Source organism: Periplaneta americana, chromosome 15 (genome assembly GCF_040183065.1).
Source record: "Periplaneta americana isolate PAMFEO1 chromosome 15, P.americana_PAMFEO1_priV1, whole genome shotgun sequence".
Classification (NCBI taxonomy): domain Eukaryota; kingdom Metazoa; phylum Arthropoda; class Insecta; order Blattodea; family Blattidae; genus Periplaneta; species Periplaneta americana.
In genome coordinates, this window is record NC_091131.1 from 85,419,383 (window position 1) to 85,439,604 (window position 20,222).

A 20,222-nucleotide genomic window follows, 5' to 3' on the forward strand; every position below is an offset into this window, starting at 1 on the left:
TTCTGGTCGTGACTTCACACACACACAAGTTTTGAAATGGTGTGTATGTTTTTACTATCACGGGCAGAATAAAGACAGAATGTACACCACAGATGACAGTGGGATTATTAGATGCGTAAGATTGGCACAGCTTGTAAAGACAATAATGGCGTACAAGTTCAGTTGTTGGCGGAAACAGAATGTTCGAAAGGTGTTTATATTAGAGATCTTTAAAACATTAACAGAGTCTTAACATTACCTTGCAGTTCATTACATTTCACTGCAAAGTAGCATTAACTGAAATATATCTATTTGTGGTTTATGCACGTTACATTTTTTAGTATGACTTACAGGTTAGGCCGCAGGGACATTCCATGTGAAATCAATCGGACGACAAAAAACCCTTACGACTGTGTAAATCCTCGAAAAAGATGTGTACGGTATAGCGCACTGTTATACCACAGTCTAATATATACAGCCACGAAGGTCAATATGTAATAAATATGCATCCATAGATAGTTGCTAACCAGTAGGATCGCTACTATCGCCTCATAACAGACAATGCGAAATAGTACCTGCACAGTCTATTGTTCCTAGCAACCTCATGAACTCAAGCTTCATGACTATATACTAGACTAGTTATACTGCGGTATAAAGGGGTAAGAGATACTTTATTGTGTAAAGTATGTTTTCGTTGAAGTCCATTAGTTTTATTGAGTTAAATTTATCGTAATTCCGTAAAAATCTCCAATTTGAAAGTACTTGAAACGACTTTTGATGGACATTTCAACAAAAGTTCATATCATAGCTGAGAGTACGATCTTCATAACTATGCATACACCATACTTTATATTACTCCTAATATTTAACAGGGACATAAGTAGATATATCTATATTTGATAGACTTTCCCACAGTTGCATAAAAATATCAATTGAATCCCTTCTCTCTCAGAAGAAATTATATCAACTTCAATTTCCGTGTTGCATAAATAAGTGCTCTTGTAAAAAAAAAAAAAATTAATTTCATTAAATTATAGTGTGTCTAGAAATAGAGTGGACTGCAGCGGCCTTGGGCTGGGCGAGAGTTGCACCTACTGCCAGATACTGTCCACTTTATCTCTAGACGCACTGTATTAACTACACCCAAATCTGAGTCGGGTGACGTTGCACGCTCCCTTCGCTGTCCGCATGACATAAGCAAATATGTTTCTGTACTGCTAGCAGAAGGGCAGATGAGTTTGGCCAAGTGAAATCGGACGGAAAATTTACCTAACAATTTGTATTTGTTATTAAAATAGAGAGAGAGATGGATGTTTTTGCGAAATATGACATCCCTAGGTGTAGGCTAATAGTTTTCTTACAGAAATTCGTCAAATGTGCCTTACTTGATGAAAATGACGTTCTTTATGCAGCCAAAGCTGCCGAACACTTTAAAATTGAAATTTCACCAAAATGTATTTTAAAACCCAACAGCTTTGACTTTGACCAAGAGAAGGATATCAGCTATGCCGACATGCATTACCTTGACTTGTGTGCTGGTGGCGTGCAAGACAGCTCTAAGAAATTTAATTTCCGGGTATGAAATATTTTATTTCTATACTTGTATGCATTGAATGAAAAATCTGAAAGCTGTATTAATTAGTCCTAGAAGTTTGCAATATTGCCATAACTTTGGTTTTCATTTTATTTCTGGGAAAATCATTCAAATACGAATTAAAAGGAATGTATCCTAATCTTATAAAACAATTAATAATGTTTTACAAATCAGTATGTTAGGGAAGTAGGAGCTATAAAATGAGGTTTTGGTGAAATTTCGATTTTAAAGCGTTTGGCAGCTTTGGCTGCATAAAGAACATTATTTTTATCAAGTACGGTACATTGACGAATTTTTGTAAGAAAATTATTGGGCCTACACCTAGGGATATATTTCGCAAAAACTTCCATCTTTCTCTGTTCCACTTGTATTATAACAAATATGACAATTACAAATTGTTAGGTAAATTTGTCTACTTTTCAGTTCGATTTCACATGGACACACATTTGGACAAACTCATCTGCTGTTCTGCTAGCAGTGCAGAAACATTTTTGCTTACATCACATGTACAGAGCAAAGCGAGTGCACACTGTCACCCGACTCGGGACTTGGGCATAGCTTATTATAATATAACGATTTTTTTTTTTTTTTACAGGAGCACTTCTTTATGCAACACAAATTAAAATTGATATAATTTCTTCAGAGAGAGAGAGAGAGAGAGAGGAACCAATTGATATTTTTGTGTAACTGTTTTCCATGGGAAAGTATCAAATATAGATATATCTCTACTTATGCCCCTGTTAGATATTAATATAAAATACCATGTATGCATAGTTATGAAGATCGAACTCTCAGCTATAATATGAACTTTTGTTGGGATGTGTATCATATGTCATTTAAATTTATGTCCTTTCAAACTGGAGATTTTTATGGAATTGTGATAAATTTAACTCGTTAAAACAAGATGATTAATGGACTTAAACAAGAACACAATGAAATACCGGTATCTTCTACTACTCTATACATATATTTTTTTTTTTTTCGAGGAATTACACAGTTTTAAGGTTTATTGCTATCAGATTTCACATGGAATGTCACCTATAGGACCTACATAAGCTATATGATCTGGGCGAGAACTTTCCAAAATGTGGAGCATATCCAACGCCTGAAACTTTTTAAACGAGATATGCGGAAATTCTAATATATGAAAGTATGGTTTTAGTCTCAAGATGTTAACATATTGTCACTTTATGATTTTATTGATGTGTGTCAACTCGTCCTTCAGTAGGCCCATTTTATGAAAAGCTAGAGATAATTCTTTAAGTCTACTAAATTTTTTAAACTTTTTTTAGGGGGTGTTCCTTCATCTTTACAGAAATTCTTCATTCTTGATTTCACTCTTTTAACATTATTTAATAATAAATTTTATATAATCACTGATGAGTTTACAAGAATATTTACAACTCTCTTTATTTTGCAGCATTCTACAGTAGTTGCAGTCTGTGAAGAATCCATTAAATTTATGTTATTTCATCTCTGGATAAATGTGTTATATTTGTATTTAAATATAAGTCATTAATTTATATTACAAATACGAAATGAAATAGACGTACTTATTTATTACTTTGTGAAGTATGTTTATTTGCTGCTATTATTGGGAACATGATCCCCTGAAACATTTAAATGGAATGTAAAAAACTAAGTTTTGAAGTCCCTGCTGTAATTTAAACATTTTATGTCTATAACATTTCTTTATATGTTATTATGAAAGTTGAATGTAACATTTATTAAATATTTTAAGAGACATGTCCACACCTGTGGAGTAACGGTTAGCACATCTAGCCACAAAACCAGCTGGCCCGGGTTTGATTCCCAGTTGGGGCAAGTTACCTGGTTCAGGTTATTTCTGGGGTTTTCCCTCAGCCCAATATGAGCAAATGCTGGGTAACTTTCGATGTTGGACCCCGGACTCATTTCACTGGCATTATCACCTTCATCTCATTCAGACGCTAAATAACCCAAGCCGCTGATAAAGCGTCGTAAAATAACCTACTAAAAAAATTTAAGAGATGTAGGACAAACAGTATTGAAACCTCTTAATCAGGTTGCATCTTCAGATTTGGAGATGTAGGCCTATATAATGTTCCCTGTTCCAAGTTTATTATATGCTGTCATTCTGTAGTTACTTTCTGTAAAACTGAATAAATATGATAAAGGGTGTGGAATACAGTTAGGCCATTTTCTAAAATGTTCAAATGTGTAATGCATATTATGTTATTCACTTATTTAGTAGGAATACTCCACATATGTGATTTCCAACAATAATACCTAATAAAATTCGTGACAATGGAAATAAGAATGTCAAAATATTAGGGAATATTCAGATGGATTTCTAAAGCGAGCACTTGAGAACTGAGTCAATGTCATTAGATTATTAGTTTATTACATCTGAGGCTTCTGATCTGCTTTGCAGTATATTTGTAAACACAGAATATTCATAACAGAAATTCCAACGTGCACATTCGTCTAGTTTCTATATAATTAAAATTTTACAATAATTTCTGTTTTTCCTTAACACTGACTGTCGAGTCTCTGTGGTCTAACAAGTTTGTACTGACACACATGTTGTGCTCTGTTGTTCGATCTCAAGAAATTGAACTTTCTGAACACCATACAATTACGAATACTGAATTTTGTGTAATGCTCGGACGTAAGATTTGACTATATATACACACATTCTTGTTGCAGCTGTGCCAAACAACAGTTCGATCTGTTGAAACATCCAATTCAAGGCGTCGAGTAGTGGTGACTGGCTTGGGAGTTGTGTCACCAATTGGCTGTAATTTGCAGAATGCATGGAATTCAGTGGTACAGGGAGAATGTGGTATAGTGAAACTTCAAGATGACTGTTACCGTAACCTACCATGTCAAGTAGCTGGACTGATTCAAGGTGAAAACAACTCTGAAAAATTCGATCTCAATCGTTATTTTTCAAAAAGTGAACTTAGGGCAATGGCTCCTGCTACAGCATATGCCCTGATTGCAGCACAAGAAGCTCTGCAAGATGCTGGTTGGTTTCCCAATAATGAAGAAGCAAAATTAATGACAGGTGTAGCAGTTGGGATGGGTATGGTAGATCTAATGGATGTGTGCGAGACAGCAGAAGCATTAAAGAAGGGATACAATCGTGTGAGTCCTTTTTTTGTACCTAGAATTTTACCAAATATGGCAGCAGGACAGATTAGTATTAAGTATGGTTTCAGGGGTCCAAATCATGCTGTATCTACAGCATGTGCCACTGGAGCTCATGCTATAGGTGATGCATTCAGGTTTGTCCAAAATGGAGATGCAGATGTGATGATATGTGGAGGTACAGAGGCTTGCATTAGCCCTCTTGCAATAGCAGGATTTTGTAGACTCCGAGCACTGAGTACTTCGTATAATGGAACTCCTGAGAAAGCATCAAGACCATTTGACAAAAATCGTGATGGGTTTGTTATGGGAGAAGGCTCAGCTATGTTAATACTTGAAGAATTGAACCATGCTAAGACAAGAAATGCCAGAATTTATGCTGAAATATTAGGATATGGATTATCTGGAGATGCATCACATTTGACTGCTCCTAGGGAGGATGGGACAGGAGCTATTCTTGCTATGAGCAGAGCTTTAAAAGATGCCAAACTCCAACCTCAAAACATTAGTTACATCAATGCACATGCTACTTCAACTCCAATAGGTGATGCAATAGAATCAAGAGCCATAAAAACATTGTTTGAGATGCATTCTAAAAGACTAGCAGTTTCTTCTACAAAAGGTGCTCATGGACATTTATTGGGGGCAGCAGGAAATTTAGAAGCAGTGTTCACCATCATGGCTTGCCATACAGGTTGGATTCCACCTACAATTAATGTTGAACATCTAGACGAATCAATGGATCTGAATTATGTTCCTAATGAGAAACAGGAATGGAGTATGAGCGAGAGGAGGGTTGCACTTAAAAACGCATTTGGATTTGGTGGAACAAATGCATCTATTTGTATATCAGAATACAAGGAAAAATAAATATTTTCAATATATATAATTTTATTTTAATTTGTACCTTCACCATTTTCTGGCTAGGATCATAACATCACCATGTAACACAAATGTTACAACTGTTGTTTATTCACATTGTACAGTAATGTAACTATGCAACCAACTCGAACAATTTGAAGTCAAGTCTTAATTTTACACAATACCCAATGGGTCATTTTTTACATAGACTTCTGGAATGGGGTACTATTGAAACACCTATACATTAGTCATTGGTTGTTGACCATATTACATTCTGTACTGTTTTATACTCATTTTAAATAAAGGTGGATGTAATTGAATATGTATAAGAGAAAAGACCATCTTGTGAAGATTTTATTTCTATATATATTTGGATGCAGTTATTCATCTCCAGACACTATAAAAGATCACTTTTGCTGACATGTAACATACAAAATCTGTTCGCACAAATTTAAAACAAACTGAAATTTACATATTTGCAGGCCTTAAAGATAACTTTACATAATATGAAAAATGAATTTAATTTTTTGAATTCCAAATATACATAAACACTAAATATATTCCACAGTGTATGGAGATGAATGTTACTCTTAGAACAGCACAGTAGCAGGAGCAGCACATATACAAAAGAACGATCTTTTCTCTTTTACACTAACTCTGCATTAAATATCCGATCCATCACATCATTTTGCCTTATTTAAACATAGTCTTCGTGCCCTACACGTCCATGAACAAAAGCATAAGAATCAAAAAGTGTAACCCAAATTTCTTAATCTCCTGCAAGCAAACAGATGAAACCTGGATATATATTTTCCACCATATACCATACCTTTCTTTCCATATTAAGAAACCTATGCGTAACAATTACCTACAGGAATCTACAATATTAATAACCACAATTTGGAATGCAAGTAAGAGTTTTACTGTGTAACAAGCAATAGTTATCACGTAACCATTCTTTCAACAAAATTTCACGTCTTTTTTTCTTTCAACTTCCAGATCAATACAAAAGCATGTATATGTATTACAAAAATGAAATTCAAAATATATACCCTCCAAAGGCAATCCTTATTGGTTCTGTCCTGTTGTTAGTGGACTACGTTCTTCATGCTCATCATTACATATCTAAAACCATACTACAGCTACGTTTTTAATTTCTCAATTTCAAACAAAAAAAATGCTTTTAATGTAAATGGCATAACAAAAATATAGCAGTATTCTGTTGCAAGTGCACAAGTTCTATCACCATAAACATGCTGCAACTATACTCTTACACTGGCAATATGAAAAACACTTCCAAATCCAATCTTCAGATATGTTGAAAGATTTCAATTGGTTTCATATGCAACACAATATAATAAAAGGAATCAACTGCTCAGTGCAGACCTTTCTTCAATATACCACTACAATTACAAAACTCGAGGAAATTGTCATTGCTCATATTCTGTTGTACTTACAAATTAATAAACACAAAACCAAATTGAACCTTCAATCTGTATCTAAATAATATTAATTTCCATTACATCAAAGGGCCAACATTGGAAGAAACTTACTCCATAGTGAAACACACAATGCAAATACAACAGCTCCATTTAACAGTATTAGGTGTAGCTAAAATGATTTAATCAACGATGGAACTTTTAGGAGGAATGTAATATAGGATGACGAGATGGTTAGTAGAGAGAAATGGGGTTGTATGGAATCCATCCCGTCTTGCTGGGTGTTAGAACTGGCACCACTCAAACCACAGAATGAAACATACAAAAAATAAAACAGTCCCAGATAGTGATTGTATGTACCACAGATAAACATTGTGCAGTACAGTCTCATTCCACACTTTCCTGTTTTGACTCTCATGAACATACCATAATCTTTCTCTCTAGGCATATTTAAGATCTTGCAACAATTTAGACTCTTCAAAATCAAAAACTTCTCACTTCCACATGAATGCAGAGAAGTCCTAAATGACAAGTTGACAGACTAATTGGAGGCACAATGAGCAGAACGATGGACCCTGGGTTGAGGTGGGTTCACACATAATTCATCAAATCTTTTTCTAAGTGTCTGGCGCAGTTCTTGGCGCTTTTCCATAACATGGCGCATTCTAGCCTTGAATTCTTGGACTTCTTCAGCAGGGATGCAGCATTCTTCATCTGATGAATAAGACTCCTATAATCAGTTTCAGAAATGTAGCATGAGAAATGAGTAAAGAACAAATTTATGTTAAAATAATTGATTTAAATATTCATTTACGAAGTTTATGTTAATAAAATGAACAGTAGATGTTCCGTAATTTACCATGAAGTAGTACTGCTCAGAGGACAAGTACTACTGACGGAGGAATCGGATATTACGAATAAAATTCTCCTCCAGTGATCTCCGGTACTACTGTAGGTGGCAGAGAGTGCATACAGAGACATTCAGAGCTCCAGAGCAAGCGACAATCAAAAGACAGAATTCTCAAGAACGACCAGCAGGCCGACCAAAAGACAAGACTGGCAGTCAGTGGGATATTCGACAAATGGAAATTCTTTCATTCTGTTCAAAGTAGCAGAAGTTTGTCAAGGGGGTTATTATTAAAATTGTTTACAATTTACATGATCGATATTTTAAGTTGTGTGTTATAATAATTATAATAATAATAATAATAATAATAATAATAATAATAATAATTATTATTATTATTATTACTTACTTTCAAATGGCTTTTAGAGGACCCAGAGGCTCATTGCCACCCTCACATAAGCCCACCATCGGTCCCTGTCATGGGCAATATTAATAGTCTCTACCATCATATCCCACATCCCTCAAATCCATTTTAATATTATTTTTCCATCTACATCTCTGCCTTCCCAAAAGTATTTTTCCCTCCGGTCTCCCAAACTAACACTCTATATGCATTTTTGGATTCGCCCATTGGTACTATACATGCCCTGCTCATCTCAAACATCTGGATATAATGTTCGTAATTATGTCAGGGGAAGAATGCAATGAGTGCAGTTCTGTGTTGTGTAACTTTCTCCATTCTTCTGTAACTTCATCCCTTTAGCCCCAATTATTTTTCTATTCATCTTATTCTCAAACACTTTTAATCTCTCTTCCTCTCTCAAAATGAGAGTACAAATTACACAACCATATAGAACAACAGGTAATATAACTGTTTTATAAATTCTAACTTTCAGTTTTTTTTTATAGCAGACTGGATGACAATAGCTTCTCAACCAAATAACAACAGGCATTTCCCACACTTATTTTGTGGTCAATTTCCTCTCGAGTATCATTTATATTTGTTACTGTTGCTCAAAGATATTTGCATTTTTCCATCTTTTCAAAGGATATTTTTCCAGTTTTTATATTTCCATTTCGTACTATGTTCTAGTCACGAGACAATCTTATACATAGTCTTTTTGGGATTTACTCCAAATCTATCTCCTTACTTGCTTCAAGTAAAATTTTCGTGTTTTTCCTAATAGTTTGTGAATTTTCTCCTAACATATTTATGTGGTTCGCATAAACAAGCAGCTGATGTAACCCATTCATTTTCAAACCCTCTCTGTTATTCTGGACTTTCCAATGACATATTCTTGGAGCAAAGTTAAAAAGTAAAGGTGATAGTGCATCTCCTTTTTTTATACCGCAGTGAAACTCACCTATAAGGACTCTGCTGCAAGTTTCACTGAAACACATTTTAATTAATCGAACTAGTTTCTTGGGAATATCAAATTTAATAATACCTATTATATAAAACTTCTCTCTTAACTGAGTCATGTGCATTTTTTAAATCCATGAATAACTAATGTACTGTGCCCTTATACTCCCATTTTTCTCCAATATCTGTCAAATACAAAAAATCTGATCAATAGTAGATTTATTACTTCTAAAACCATACTGTTGATCCCCAATAATTTCACCCATATATGAAGTTAATCTTCTCGAAAGAATATTGGACAAAATTTTGTACGATGTCGACAAAAGTGATATTATTATGTTACAGTATATTTATTAATATTATATTATGTTGTAAAAGAACATATTCATGAATATTATGTAAAAGTGTTTTCCAGAGTTAAAGGTAACGAAGAGCCTGAATAAATTATTTTTAAGTAGTGAACCTTAATACATTCATACCACACTTTTCTTTGGTTCAATTCTGAAATTCCATTTAATATATTTTACATTAAACTCCTAATATTGACAGTAACTATTTGTGAATAAACGAATGTTTCTAGGAGAACTATAATTGCTTACATTAGCTATTGAAGAACTTTACTTTTGCTGTAGATTTCGCAATAATTGAATTTAATGACATTAAGTTGATCAATAACATAAAACTAACATGCTTTTTCATAAATGTTATGAATTTGAAATGTAGAAAAAAAAAATCTGTTGACTAAAGTAGTACTTAAAAAAAAAAAAAAAAGAAAGATAGTCAAAGAAATGAGAGAATAAACACAAAATTACACACTTATTGAAAAAATACTCTGATTCGAATCACTACATGATCCAAATAAACGAATGTTCAGTGGAAAGTGTATATCTGCGTCACGTGCATATACAACCTGTACTGCGCAGCACCAATCAGAGGTAATCCGGAGGCATCCGAATGAAAGCACGCAAACTACTGCTCCAAATACAACCTAATCATGCACAGCAGTACTATGAAGTCACCAAGAATAAGGATGATTAACACATATACAAAAAATTCAGAAAATACTACCAAGAACAGTAAAGTATAAGCTATTTAAGTTTAAATCATTAATATAAATATCTTTATAACAATTCGCATTACAAAAAATATAAGAAGAAATTTTAAATTATTATATTGTCATTAATGATTAATCCTTTCTATATATACACACACAGTAGAACCCCAATTATCCATCACCCTATTAACCGATTGGTGGATTAACGTGTCTTTCTCTCGCTTTTTTTTTTTATTTTGCTGCAGAAATATATGAAGTACTGTACATTGTATTAGCATGTTGTTATTTTTCTAGAGAGTATTATTGCAAGTCTATTTTACACAGTATGGTCTACTGTTCGAATTGTCGTACTGTATAACTTCTATATGAAAGGTTTTCTACGGGTGTAAAAGAAATCTCATTGTGCTAAGAATCGAAAAAAAAATGTAAATAACTGAACGGTTTGGGGAAAGGGAAACCGTGGCTCATCTCGCATCAGAATACGAGATTGGAGTGTATGAAGTATGGAAGTATGTAAATGTACAACACGAGACCTCCACTATTCATTTCTTTTCACAAACAGCCATTGCAAGGAGTTTCCTTGCCCCTTATAAACCTATCGTTAACAACCAGACTTAAATTAGTGAACTTCTGATCCATTACCTAGCGTGTTAAACGCAACACCATGAAGGGAATTACGAAAGTGTAAATATTATTCACTAAATTTATGAAAATATTTTATAATATTGATTATCCGATTTTTTCGATTAACCATTCAGCCCATCCCCTTCATTACCCGACGGATAATAGAGGTTCTACTGTACATAGAATAGATGATACACTACCAATTTTATATTTTTCTTTCTTTTGTCTAATGGGGGATACTTAACTTCTCGTCATTCACCCATATGAAGTCAGTTGTGTAGACCAATTTACTGATAGAATTGGTGCCCAGGATTTGCCATAGGAGGCTAGATTTCGCTGCACTCACAATGAGATGGGATGGAGATTTATTGGGATGCCACAGGGGAACCGGAGCTCCCGGAGAAAACCCTTGTGTTACCTGGACCACAGGCTTGCCCAACACAAGTTATAAATTGGGGGTACACCGGGGATCGAACCCAGGTCCACAGAATTATAAGTCTAGTGCTCTGTCACTAGACCACAGTGGCAGCATTAATTTCAATATAACAATCAACATTATGATTAATTACTACAAAAATATCGTGGTTAGTAACAGTTAGACAAATGAAGCACATTGTCGAAAAACGTGAAAAAGTGTTACTGTATTTACTCGCGTAATTACCTCCCCCCTTTTTGTTTCTAAAATTCGTAACTGATACCTACAAAAAATATCGGGAGTGAAGTGGTGATATGTAAGAACAGAAAACTTAAGTACGAAATAATATTGGTTTAACTGTCAATAAATAAGTGATTATAATTAAAATAGTTTAAGAAACTTATTAACGAAGCAGCACATTTTCTTTCTCTCGCACGGTGCAATGTTTCAACCAAGAGCAGGAGCTTGACCTTGGACATGACACTGCCAACACAAATACTATGCCGTTAAACTTACCGCGTAAAATTTTAATGCAATATTAACCTACTAATTACATACGTAAATAAAACACAAAAAGAAAAGAAACAAAACTTACATTTATTCATCATCAGATGACTCCACATTGTCGTCTGTCATGTCAGATGAATTATCAGTCTGCATCTCCCCCAACTGACATCATCCTCGGATCCATCTAATATATTTGAGATGATATTTTTTTTTTAAGTTTTTCACGATGGTGTTGTATTTAATTTTTCCCCATGCAAATGACGGATGCTACCTACTTGTTTTTTATCTCTCAAAGTGTGTGACGCAAGAATTGGTTGATGAGAGCGAGTTAATTTTAACCTAGAGGTTTTCCAAGCATATTTGTGCGAATCTTTCAATCCTCACTGACTGGGCAAAGGTTGACCAAAGTTGTGATTCAAAAGAAGATTATGCTAGAAAAATAAAATTCCGAAAATATGCTTTAAAAATCTAAGAGGGGAAAATACGATATTAAATACGATAAATGTTAGTTACTACAGTGCGAGCTTGACCTTGGACATGACTTGGATGGTGGAGAGCAGTACTACTACAGTACGAGTGAGAAATCCCTCTGCAGCTCCATTAGTTTTAGTAATGCAGAAGAAAATTGGCACTCCATCATATGCTTAGCCGTCAGTGCTGCCACTGGAGTTCTCGTGTCTAGTGGATTCTCGGTTACACAAGTATTGCAGAGAGACTTCTCGATCGCATTGTAAAATGTAGTGCACAAGCCACCAATTCCTGTATATATTTGTGTGTGTGTGTCGTCACTTCATTTTGCATCACATTTATTTTCTGTGATAGTTACACAAATGATGTCACTTCTTTTTTGTGTTCAAATTGTTTTCCTTCTGCATTAGTACATGAAGTCTGTGTGGAATATTTTTGATACTTCTGGCGAGTTTCTGGTTTCCTCCCATACACCGAGTTTTTCACAGCACATCACAGGTAGAATTCCATTGGAGTGAGATCAAGTGAACATGGTCGGATTTCAATGCCTGCATGCAGTCCTAACACACTAACTTGATCTAAGTATATTTCTAGCATAATGGGGAGGAGCTCCTTCGTGCTGGAAGTAGAGTTCATCAGAGTTGCAGTCCATCTCAAAAGTTTTAATGATGCTGTATTAACTGCGTGGCATTTATGGAATTGATCGTAGCAAGATGCCATTTTTTCGAGATGAGGCCACAGCATTATCTGATATTCACCTTACAACCAACCAGGTATTCAGTCCAAGCAGTATCCAAACCCATATACGAGCGCAGCTTTTAAGCACGAGTTCCACTTGTAAGCAGTAGATGGCACCAGTTGGAATAAAAACATACCATTCCATACAGAACGGCTATATTCACTTCTCTTAAAAAAATTTGCTTACAACTCGTGACTACTAACAGATTCCCAACTTACCTCAAGCATCTGCTGCAAAGTTAACGTCAATCCTCCTGGTCCTTTATTATTTAAGTTCACAGTTGTAGAGCTATGTGTTGACCTTTCACATGTCTGTGGTTCACAATTCCGCTCTCCATTGCACTCGCCTAAAAATAGAATGCATACTTTCTTTATAAATAATTGAATTAACTGAAATAGTGAGATAGGGATACCTTGGGAAGCATGTAGTCATTAAATTTAAAACTAGCACACAGACAAACCAGCATAATGTGTTCCTAAAAATATTTAGCTTAAAAAGGCACTGTTAATGAGCTCCAGTTGAAACACCTCATTAACTTGCGATATTGATCTCTACAGGAGACAGATATAAAACATGAATTGGTAAATTTAAAGATATCGTCTCTGCGCATTGTTTGCAAAGCCCAAGTGACAGCTTACCAATGCTACCCAATCTAGTCCAGGGACATAATGGGATTTTCTGTCTATGTTTTCATGCGTGAACAATGTAAAGAGTAAACACAATATGCGGCATGTGCAATACACAAAAACCACTCACATCTTCGTCTGACTCTTTCCTTTTGTATGAATGACATTTTTTTTTGGTCTCGCAAAAAGTGCCATTGTTTTGGTGTTGCCGGTTATTTGGGTGCCGGATACAAGGGATTTTACTGTACTGTAGCAGAAGAGTTCATAAGGTAAAAAAAAAACGCACGCACGCACGCACACACACGCACACGCACGCACACTAGGGTGATCAGACATCCTGTTTTTAACGAAATTGTCCCGTTTTTTTCAGCCTCTTGTCCCCTGTCCCGAGAAAAGTATGCTCGGGATGCCAAATGTCCCATTTTTTTAAATTGCATCCAGTTTCCCTGAATTATTTTTAAAATAATTCCTTTTCTTTTATTTTATTTAATAATCACGTAAAATATTGATTAATTCTACACTGTTTCCATCAGATGTCACCGTAATGAATTCAATAAAGGCCATGTTAATCACAAAATGTCATTTCAAAAATGTGTCTTGCAATGACTTCTATAGTTTCTTGAAGGAAAGGCTAACACTTCTAGAGCAAATTCACTCATCAAAGAAATATGCTGATTGTACAGTTGATCTTCATGGAGAATGTTAAAATAGTTAAAAGTTAATATGAGGCAAACAATTTTGTTATGAAACAAGTTCAGAATACATGGATATACTGTAAGGTCCAATTAATCTTAAGTATTTTTAAACAGACAGTTAACATAATTAATCCAGACTAGTAATATAAAGAATTGTTATAATGACTTAAGCCAAGTATCCATGCTATTCTGTTATGTACTTGCATAATTATTATAGCCTAGTTATTGTGAACAGTGTAGAATTTATTACTTTAAAATAAATAAAACTGGACCTTACTGCTCACTGAAATTATATTGTTGTTGTTTTCTAATGCCAGGCATTTGACAATAAAGTCATTTGACCTTTTGCACTCCAATATTTTTCAAAGATATTATCATGACCAGCCACTGAAGCACAGATTTTGAGGTGTTCCGAATCCATTTCTTCACTGAAATTATATAAATGTAAGTAATAATAAATCTTTAGATAAAATATTGATTCATGTCAACTTTAATAAGTCTCCCGTTTTTTTATTTTGGAAATCTGGTCACCCTAACATACACGCACACCTATCCAGTGCAATTTTTTCAAAATGCCACACTCAGCAGAAAACGTTTTGGGGTTGGTTGGGAAAGCTGGCTCCAGTAGTGTCCAAAAGACATTTTAAATACTTTCTCTTTATATTTCCTACAATGAGAAAGTAAAACTAGAATGAGTTTCAATACATGCTTGATCAAGCAACAATAGCAGTGATTTGTAGCATGGTCAGTACAATAGAAGAAAACTGGATATCAGTAACAATTATAGCATAAACATAAACCAGTAAGATTTACTAATAAGGAAAAAAGAGAATCGAGACGTGTTAGTACATGAAACTTAGTAAAGCATTAGTTACAGAAGCTAATGCTTTTAAAACTGTTGTGAACAACGTGTCAACAGTAGTCAGTATAGCACATATGCTTCAACAGCCAACTAATCTAAGTTCTTTTTCTGAACTACTTGTAAAGTATTTCTATAAAAATGTCTGCTCTTTCTTTTCCATCAAAAACACAATGAAAAATATAATTTATATTCTAAATTTGGCTTGTTGCCCTACGGTTTCAAGTTCTCCCTACTTATTTTCTATGAAAACTCATATTATGACAAATTTAATATTCTATACTTACTAATGCAAATTTCCAGACTGTAACCTGCAATCATAAACTCTGAGTAAGCTAATACGATACAATGATATAATATTTGCACTACAACTTTCAGTCAATTAATTCCCTTACGTTTTCTCAATTAGCTGGAGTACATTGAAAATAACAAGTATAATCCTTCACATATACTACCAATACACAATGAAGGAAATCCTAAACAAGAACAACTTATGGAGGTAGGCTTATTACCTACATAGGAGATAATGTACTATCAGCATCAAGGCTGTAAGAAGAAACAGCCGAAATTTCACTATTACTAATTGAAAAATAATCTCACCAACACTAAAAATTCTAAGTTTATTGCTATTAATAACAGATGAAACTTCGCCCTGTATGTTTTTTTATTGCCAATTTCACCACTTCTAAAAAAAATAATTTAACACGAAAAAAAAAAAGTGGTTTTACCTGTAATAATGTAAACACTGTGATAAATAAAGCTACAAAGTTTCAGCAGTCCATTAATTTTATACGAAATTTAGAAGAATACAGACTATGGTACTATCAATAAAGAATAGCTACATGCAGTGTTTCTAACATTTCAAAATAAAAGTGTCTTTATAATCAGTGGGGAAACTATAAATAAGTTTGCTCATCTTGTTCTTGTTACATAATGTCAAACATAACTCAAATGTGTATATGAATGAAATATTGTTAAGTGGATGATTAAAAGTACATTACCTTCATGGTTACAAAATCCATCAGAACATGCAATCTCCGAGCCTTCAGGAGAGCTGGGAAGGCTAGATGAACCAGATCCTGTGTCACAGCAGCCATTGTTATTTTCTGACGAGTACCCACAGTCCTGTGAGTGCTCACTTGAAGACCAATTGCCATTACAACGTGCAGAACCATCACGCAAGCAGTTCTTAAAAGTAGAATTGTTAGCAAGTAGCGTTGCTGACGTCTCAACTAAATCTTGAGCACTCTTGCAAGACTGACAGGGTGACAAGGACTGCTGCATTGAAGGAGGAGGAGTGGAGTTCCTTATACTTGTTATTATGCTATTATTGTTAGAGGATTCTCCAGATGAACAGTTTCCACCAGTCTTCTTGATAAACTGCTGCTGTTTATCACAACTTTTTTGTGCCTTGTTTGATTGATCTTCCACAGATTCTGCTAGAGAACTTTTATCCTTTTTGCGTCTTACACAATCCTCACAGTAACATACTGGTGATCCCTTGCTTTTACGATCCAACACTTGCAACTGAAATAAAATGAAGTGATCATAAAGAACAGACACTAACGGTAATACCAGTACTGTCTTATGAGAATGAAAAGAGTTTAATGTTAAGTTGCCCTCTGTTAATATAACTTGTTAAACCAGTATGTTTTCAGATTTAATTCAACACAAGACAGTCGTCTGGATTAGCCTGGCATAACGAGCCCAACAAAGTAAGTGACTTCTCGGGTCTTACCTTTGCTATGATAATGGAACCTGTACGTAGTTCCGAAACATTGGAAATGTCAGGTTCCAGGACATAGTGAATTACCCAAAAGCCTAATTCTGATCTTGATACTTGACACTTTACTTAATTATACTGAATGTGAATAACTGAATAAAATCTTCAAAAGTTGTTTTATAAGTCAATGACTTGTGATTCTTAATCTACAAGTGTGAGTTACTTTACAGATCTTAAAAAAAAACAATGAATATAAATCGAAACTTAAAATGTATACAGAATTTTCATAAGAAACATATTATCTTATTACAGCTGTTAGTTTTATGATTATATTTGCTTTTGACATCAGAACAATTTGATACAGGCATGTAAATGGTGCAAGTACTGGATTTTCTCCTGGTAAACCTGTGACTTAAAGTAACCCCAGAGATAAAAATCAAGGGTGCTATTCATAGACATTTCGCTAGCCCAGGCTATGAGCATGCTAAACAGGATTCATATCATATCATATCATATCATATCATATCATATCATATCATATCATATCACTAACATTGGTTTATGAATACGAAAAACCTTAGTTCGCTGATCATCCACCGAAAGCCCACGCTAAGAATGTCTATGAATACGGCCCCAAGAGGTGTAAGATCTGGGGAGTGGGTTAGCCATATTCAGCACATTATGTGACATTTCTATTCGAAACACATTTCGTATGTATGAAGAATTTCGGGACATTCTGTATTATAGTTTCTTCTGACAAGAGAACAACTTAAAGAGTAAATTAAATCCAAGAACCACATAATAATTGTAAAGCTGGCAAATATAACATGAGGAACTCGAGTCAAAAAATAGATTCTGGAGCAGTTTGCAGTGTATATTCGTACTTCTACTGCTTGCTGCTGTGCTCATGGCACATTGTCTGGAAAAGAAAATATATGAGGGAGGAGCAAGTGAAGTGAAAACCCCATTTGGACAAAATTAGATATATTTTGTTATTGATATTTATAAATAGACTCTATGGGAATTCGAAGAAACTTTGATTTTATTTAAAAGCTTATTTTTATACCAGCATATGTATATTTACAACCTCATTCTTGTGGGAAATGTCCATTCTAAATAGTTCTAAAATCTTTTTCTGCTGATAGCTCTCGTTATATGTGGCCAGTTTCACGAATTCACTGTTATTTCTTGAACTATTTACTCTTACAAAAACTTTTCTTTTAACAGTCCTTGTTCAAGCCAGGTTCATGTAACTTACATTTCGTTGGAAATATGCAACAATTCTGCAATTTTTGCCTTAAAATGAGTAACAAAGTTTTTCGTGTTTTTTTTTACCACCAATAACTATAAAAAGTCAGTGAATTAATATTTATATTAATTATGTACTTCAATGTTAATGGTGATGTTGAGAAGATTTAAATAAATATTATATAGCATTAATATCACAATGCAATTTTAGTAGTCATAAATTTAACATTTTAGGCACCAGATTAAATTGTACTGTCGTCAAGGTGATCTGGTGCCTGAGAATTTTCTACCCATATAACTGAGTAAGTACTGAATACAAATGAGGGTCAATATTTTTAGCTACTACATTCATCATACAACATCAATTTCATTTCACTTCATTACACAGTTTAACGTCTTTTGCAATATCAATCTATATGAATTCCATTTTTGATTTCATATTTTCAAACACACAATTGTTTCAAACAGATAATTTCATCATTACAAAAAATCACTAAACCACATTTATTAAACTGTGTTGAGAAATGAGTACAGCGAAGTTATCTATATAAATAACTCATCTGGCATAAATTGGGCACCATGTTACAAGGCACATAAGCTCAACAGGAACATGGAGATTGTAAATATGATATTCCAGTACAGTTCAGGGATCGACCTAAAATAACTTTTGACGCACGGATAACAATAATTGTACAAGGTATTAAACACATTGAAAACAGTGAAGCAATTGTGTGTTATCATTTTAAAAAGTTTGTTACTTAGAATCTGAATACTTTGTGCAGACAAGAAATTCAACCATTTCTTGATATATTGTCTAAATAATAGATACTTTTTTAAAAATTCTTGTTTGCTCGACAGACAGACAAGAAATGATAATTGGAGGAAGGAAGAGAGGAAGCTCTTAGTTTTTTATTTAACAAAAGATACTGGACATAAGAAGTACAAAATACATAAATGTCATGCTTATCAAAGTAAAAGCAACATACATAAAAAAGTTAATATAAATTATGTATTATGAAATAACTGATGATTACCTTGTGTCTGTCAGTGTTCTGTGAAGTAGGTTTTGGATCTAAACACGTGCAAGAACTGAAAAGTTCTTCACTATTGTGGTCTGCATTTTCCTCCGACTCACACTGTAAACACAAAACATATTCTGAAAACTTTTTTTTTATTAATATTATTGTTAAATACAAATTTACACAGCACTAGGTCATTTTTCGCATCCCAGTTTCCAAAGACAGGCCTGCCAGTCCTGGGCTGTTATTATGCCATTCAACCAAGTTCGTTTTGGTGTTCCCCTTCTTTGTTGTGTAGGAAAACATCCCATCATTTTCTTTGACTAACGATTTTCCCCTACCCATTGTTCATGTCCATACCATTTTAGCTTTTTTTTTCTAATTATCAATAATATTGGTGAAGTGTCTATACCCATTCGTTTTCTAAGTGTTTCATTCTTTATATGGTATTCTAGGGATTCTGCAATAGCGCTGCCAAAAACCCATTTCCATGCTGCTTACTTTTTATTTGTTTTGTTAAAGAGTCTCCCAAACTTCTGTTTCATAAGTTGTTATATTTTCTAATACTGTTTTATAAATTCTTAATATTTCTTATCCTTTTATTTCAAATTACTGAATGTAACTTTCTTGTTTGTTTTCCCAAGGCTATTTTTTCTTAATTTCTAAATCACTGGTACCATTATTATTAAATATAAATCCAAGATAATTACGTGAATCTCTCATTACCAACATGGATGCTCATGCTACAGCACTCGAGTCGTCTCCAAAACTTTGAGGTTGATATAAGATATCAATGGGCTAGTTAGAAAAGGAAACAACTAAAAATTTTAAGTTTTGAAATAACTGCATTTTAAAGGTTATGTTGCTGTGAAAAATCCAAGAATCATTGAACCTCCAAATTTTGTTAATGATATTTCATATACCAGGTGTTTCAGACCACCCGTATCAGCATTTTTTTCTCGAAAACTATGTGATACTGGTTGTTCATAATAAAAATTTGATAACCAAAACCTATGTAAAGAATCGATTG

At 34.0% G+C, this 20,222-nt stretch overlaps 2 protein-coding genes across 4 annotated transcripts in view; one reads left to right on the top strand and one right to left on the bottom strand.

Annotated features, from left to right (window-relative positions):
• Positions 1–116: 116 nt before the first annotated feature.
• Positions 117–5,594, top strand: LOC138715184 (3-oxoacyl-[acyl-carrier-protein] synthase, mitochondrial). 2 transcript variants are annotated; one of them, XM_069847773.1, is made up of 2 exons: positions 117–190; positions 4,262–5,594. In XM_069847773.1, exons 1-2 carry the CDS (start codon positions 146–148, stop codon positions 5,573–5,575), a joined length of 1,359 nt encoding a protein of 452 aa, XP_069703874.1. In that variant the 5' UTR covers positions 117–145; the 3' UTR covers positions 5,576–5,594. The 2 variants fall into 2 exon arrangements, with proteins under 2 accessions (XP_069703874.1, XP_069703873.1); XM_069847772.1 differs by lacking the exon at positions 117–190 and adding an exon at positions 1,065–1,555.
• Positions 5,579–20,222, bottom strand: part of LOC138715183 (gametogenetin-binding protein 2-like) — a 31,043-nt gene continuing 16,399 nt past the window's right edge. The window contains exons 8-12 of one of the 2 annotated variants that reach the window (XM_069847770.1): positions 19,208–19,309; positions 16,204–16,729; positions 15,490–15,513; positions 13,241–13,368; positions 5,579–7,735 (exon numbers count right to left, since the gene is read on the bottom strand). In XM_069847770.1, the coding sequence (XP_069703871.1) occupies positions 7,547–7,735; positions 13,241–13,368; positions 15,490–15,513; positions 16,204–16,729; positions 19,208–19,309 (969 nt within the window). In that variant the 3' untranslated portion in view covers positions 5,579–7,546. The remainder of the gene's footprint in view (positions 7,736–13,240; positions 13,369–15,489; positions 15,514–16,203; positions 16,730–19,207; positions 19,310–20,222) is intronic. The other variant, XM_069847771.1, reaches the window with a different exon arrangement.

What these genes read in the sequence shown, in the direction of transcription:
- LOC138715184 (XM_069847772.1), top strand. Translation starts at nt 1,286, where the DNA reads ATGGATGTTTTTGCGAAATATGACATCCCTAGGTGTAGGCTAATAGTT. An exon ending in CTAAGAAATTTAATTTCCGG is followed by an intron (nt 1,556 to 4,261) that starts GTATGAAATATT and finishes TTCTTGTTGCAG; the next exon opens with CTGTGCCAAACAACAGTTCG.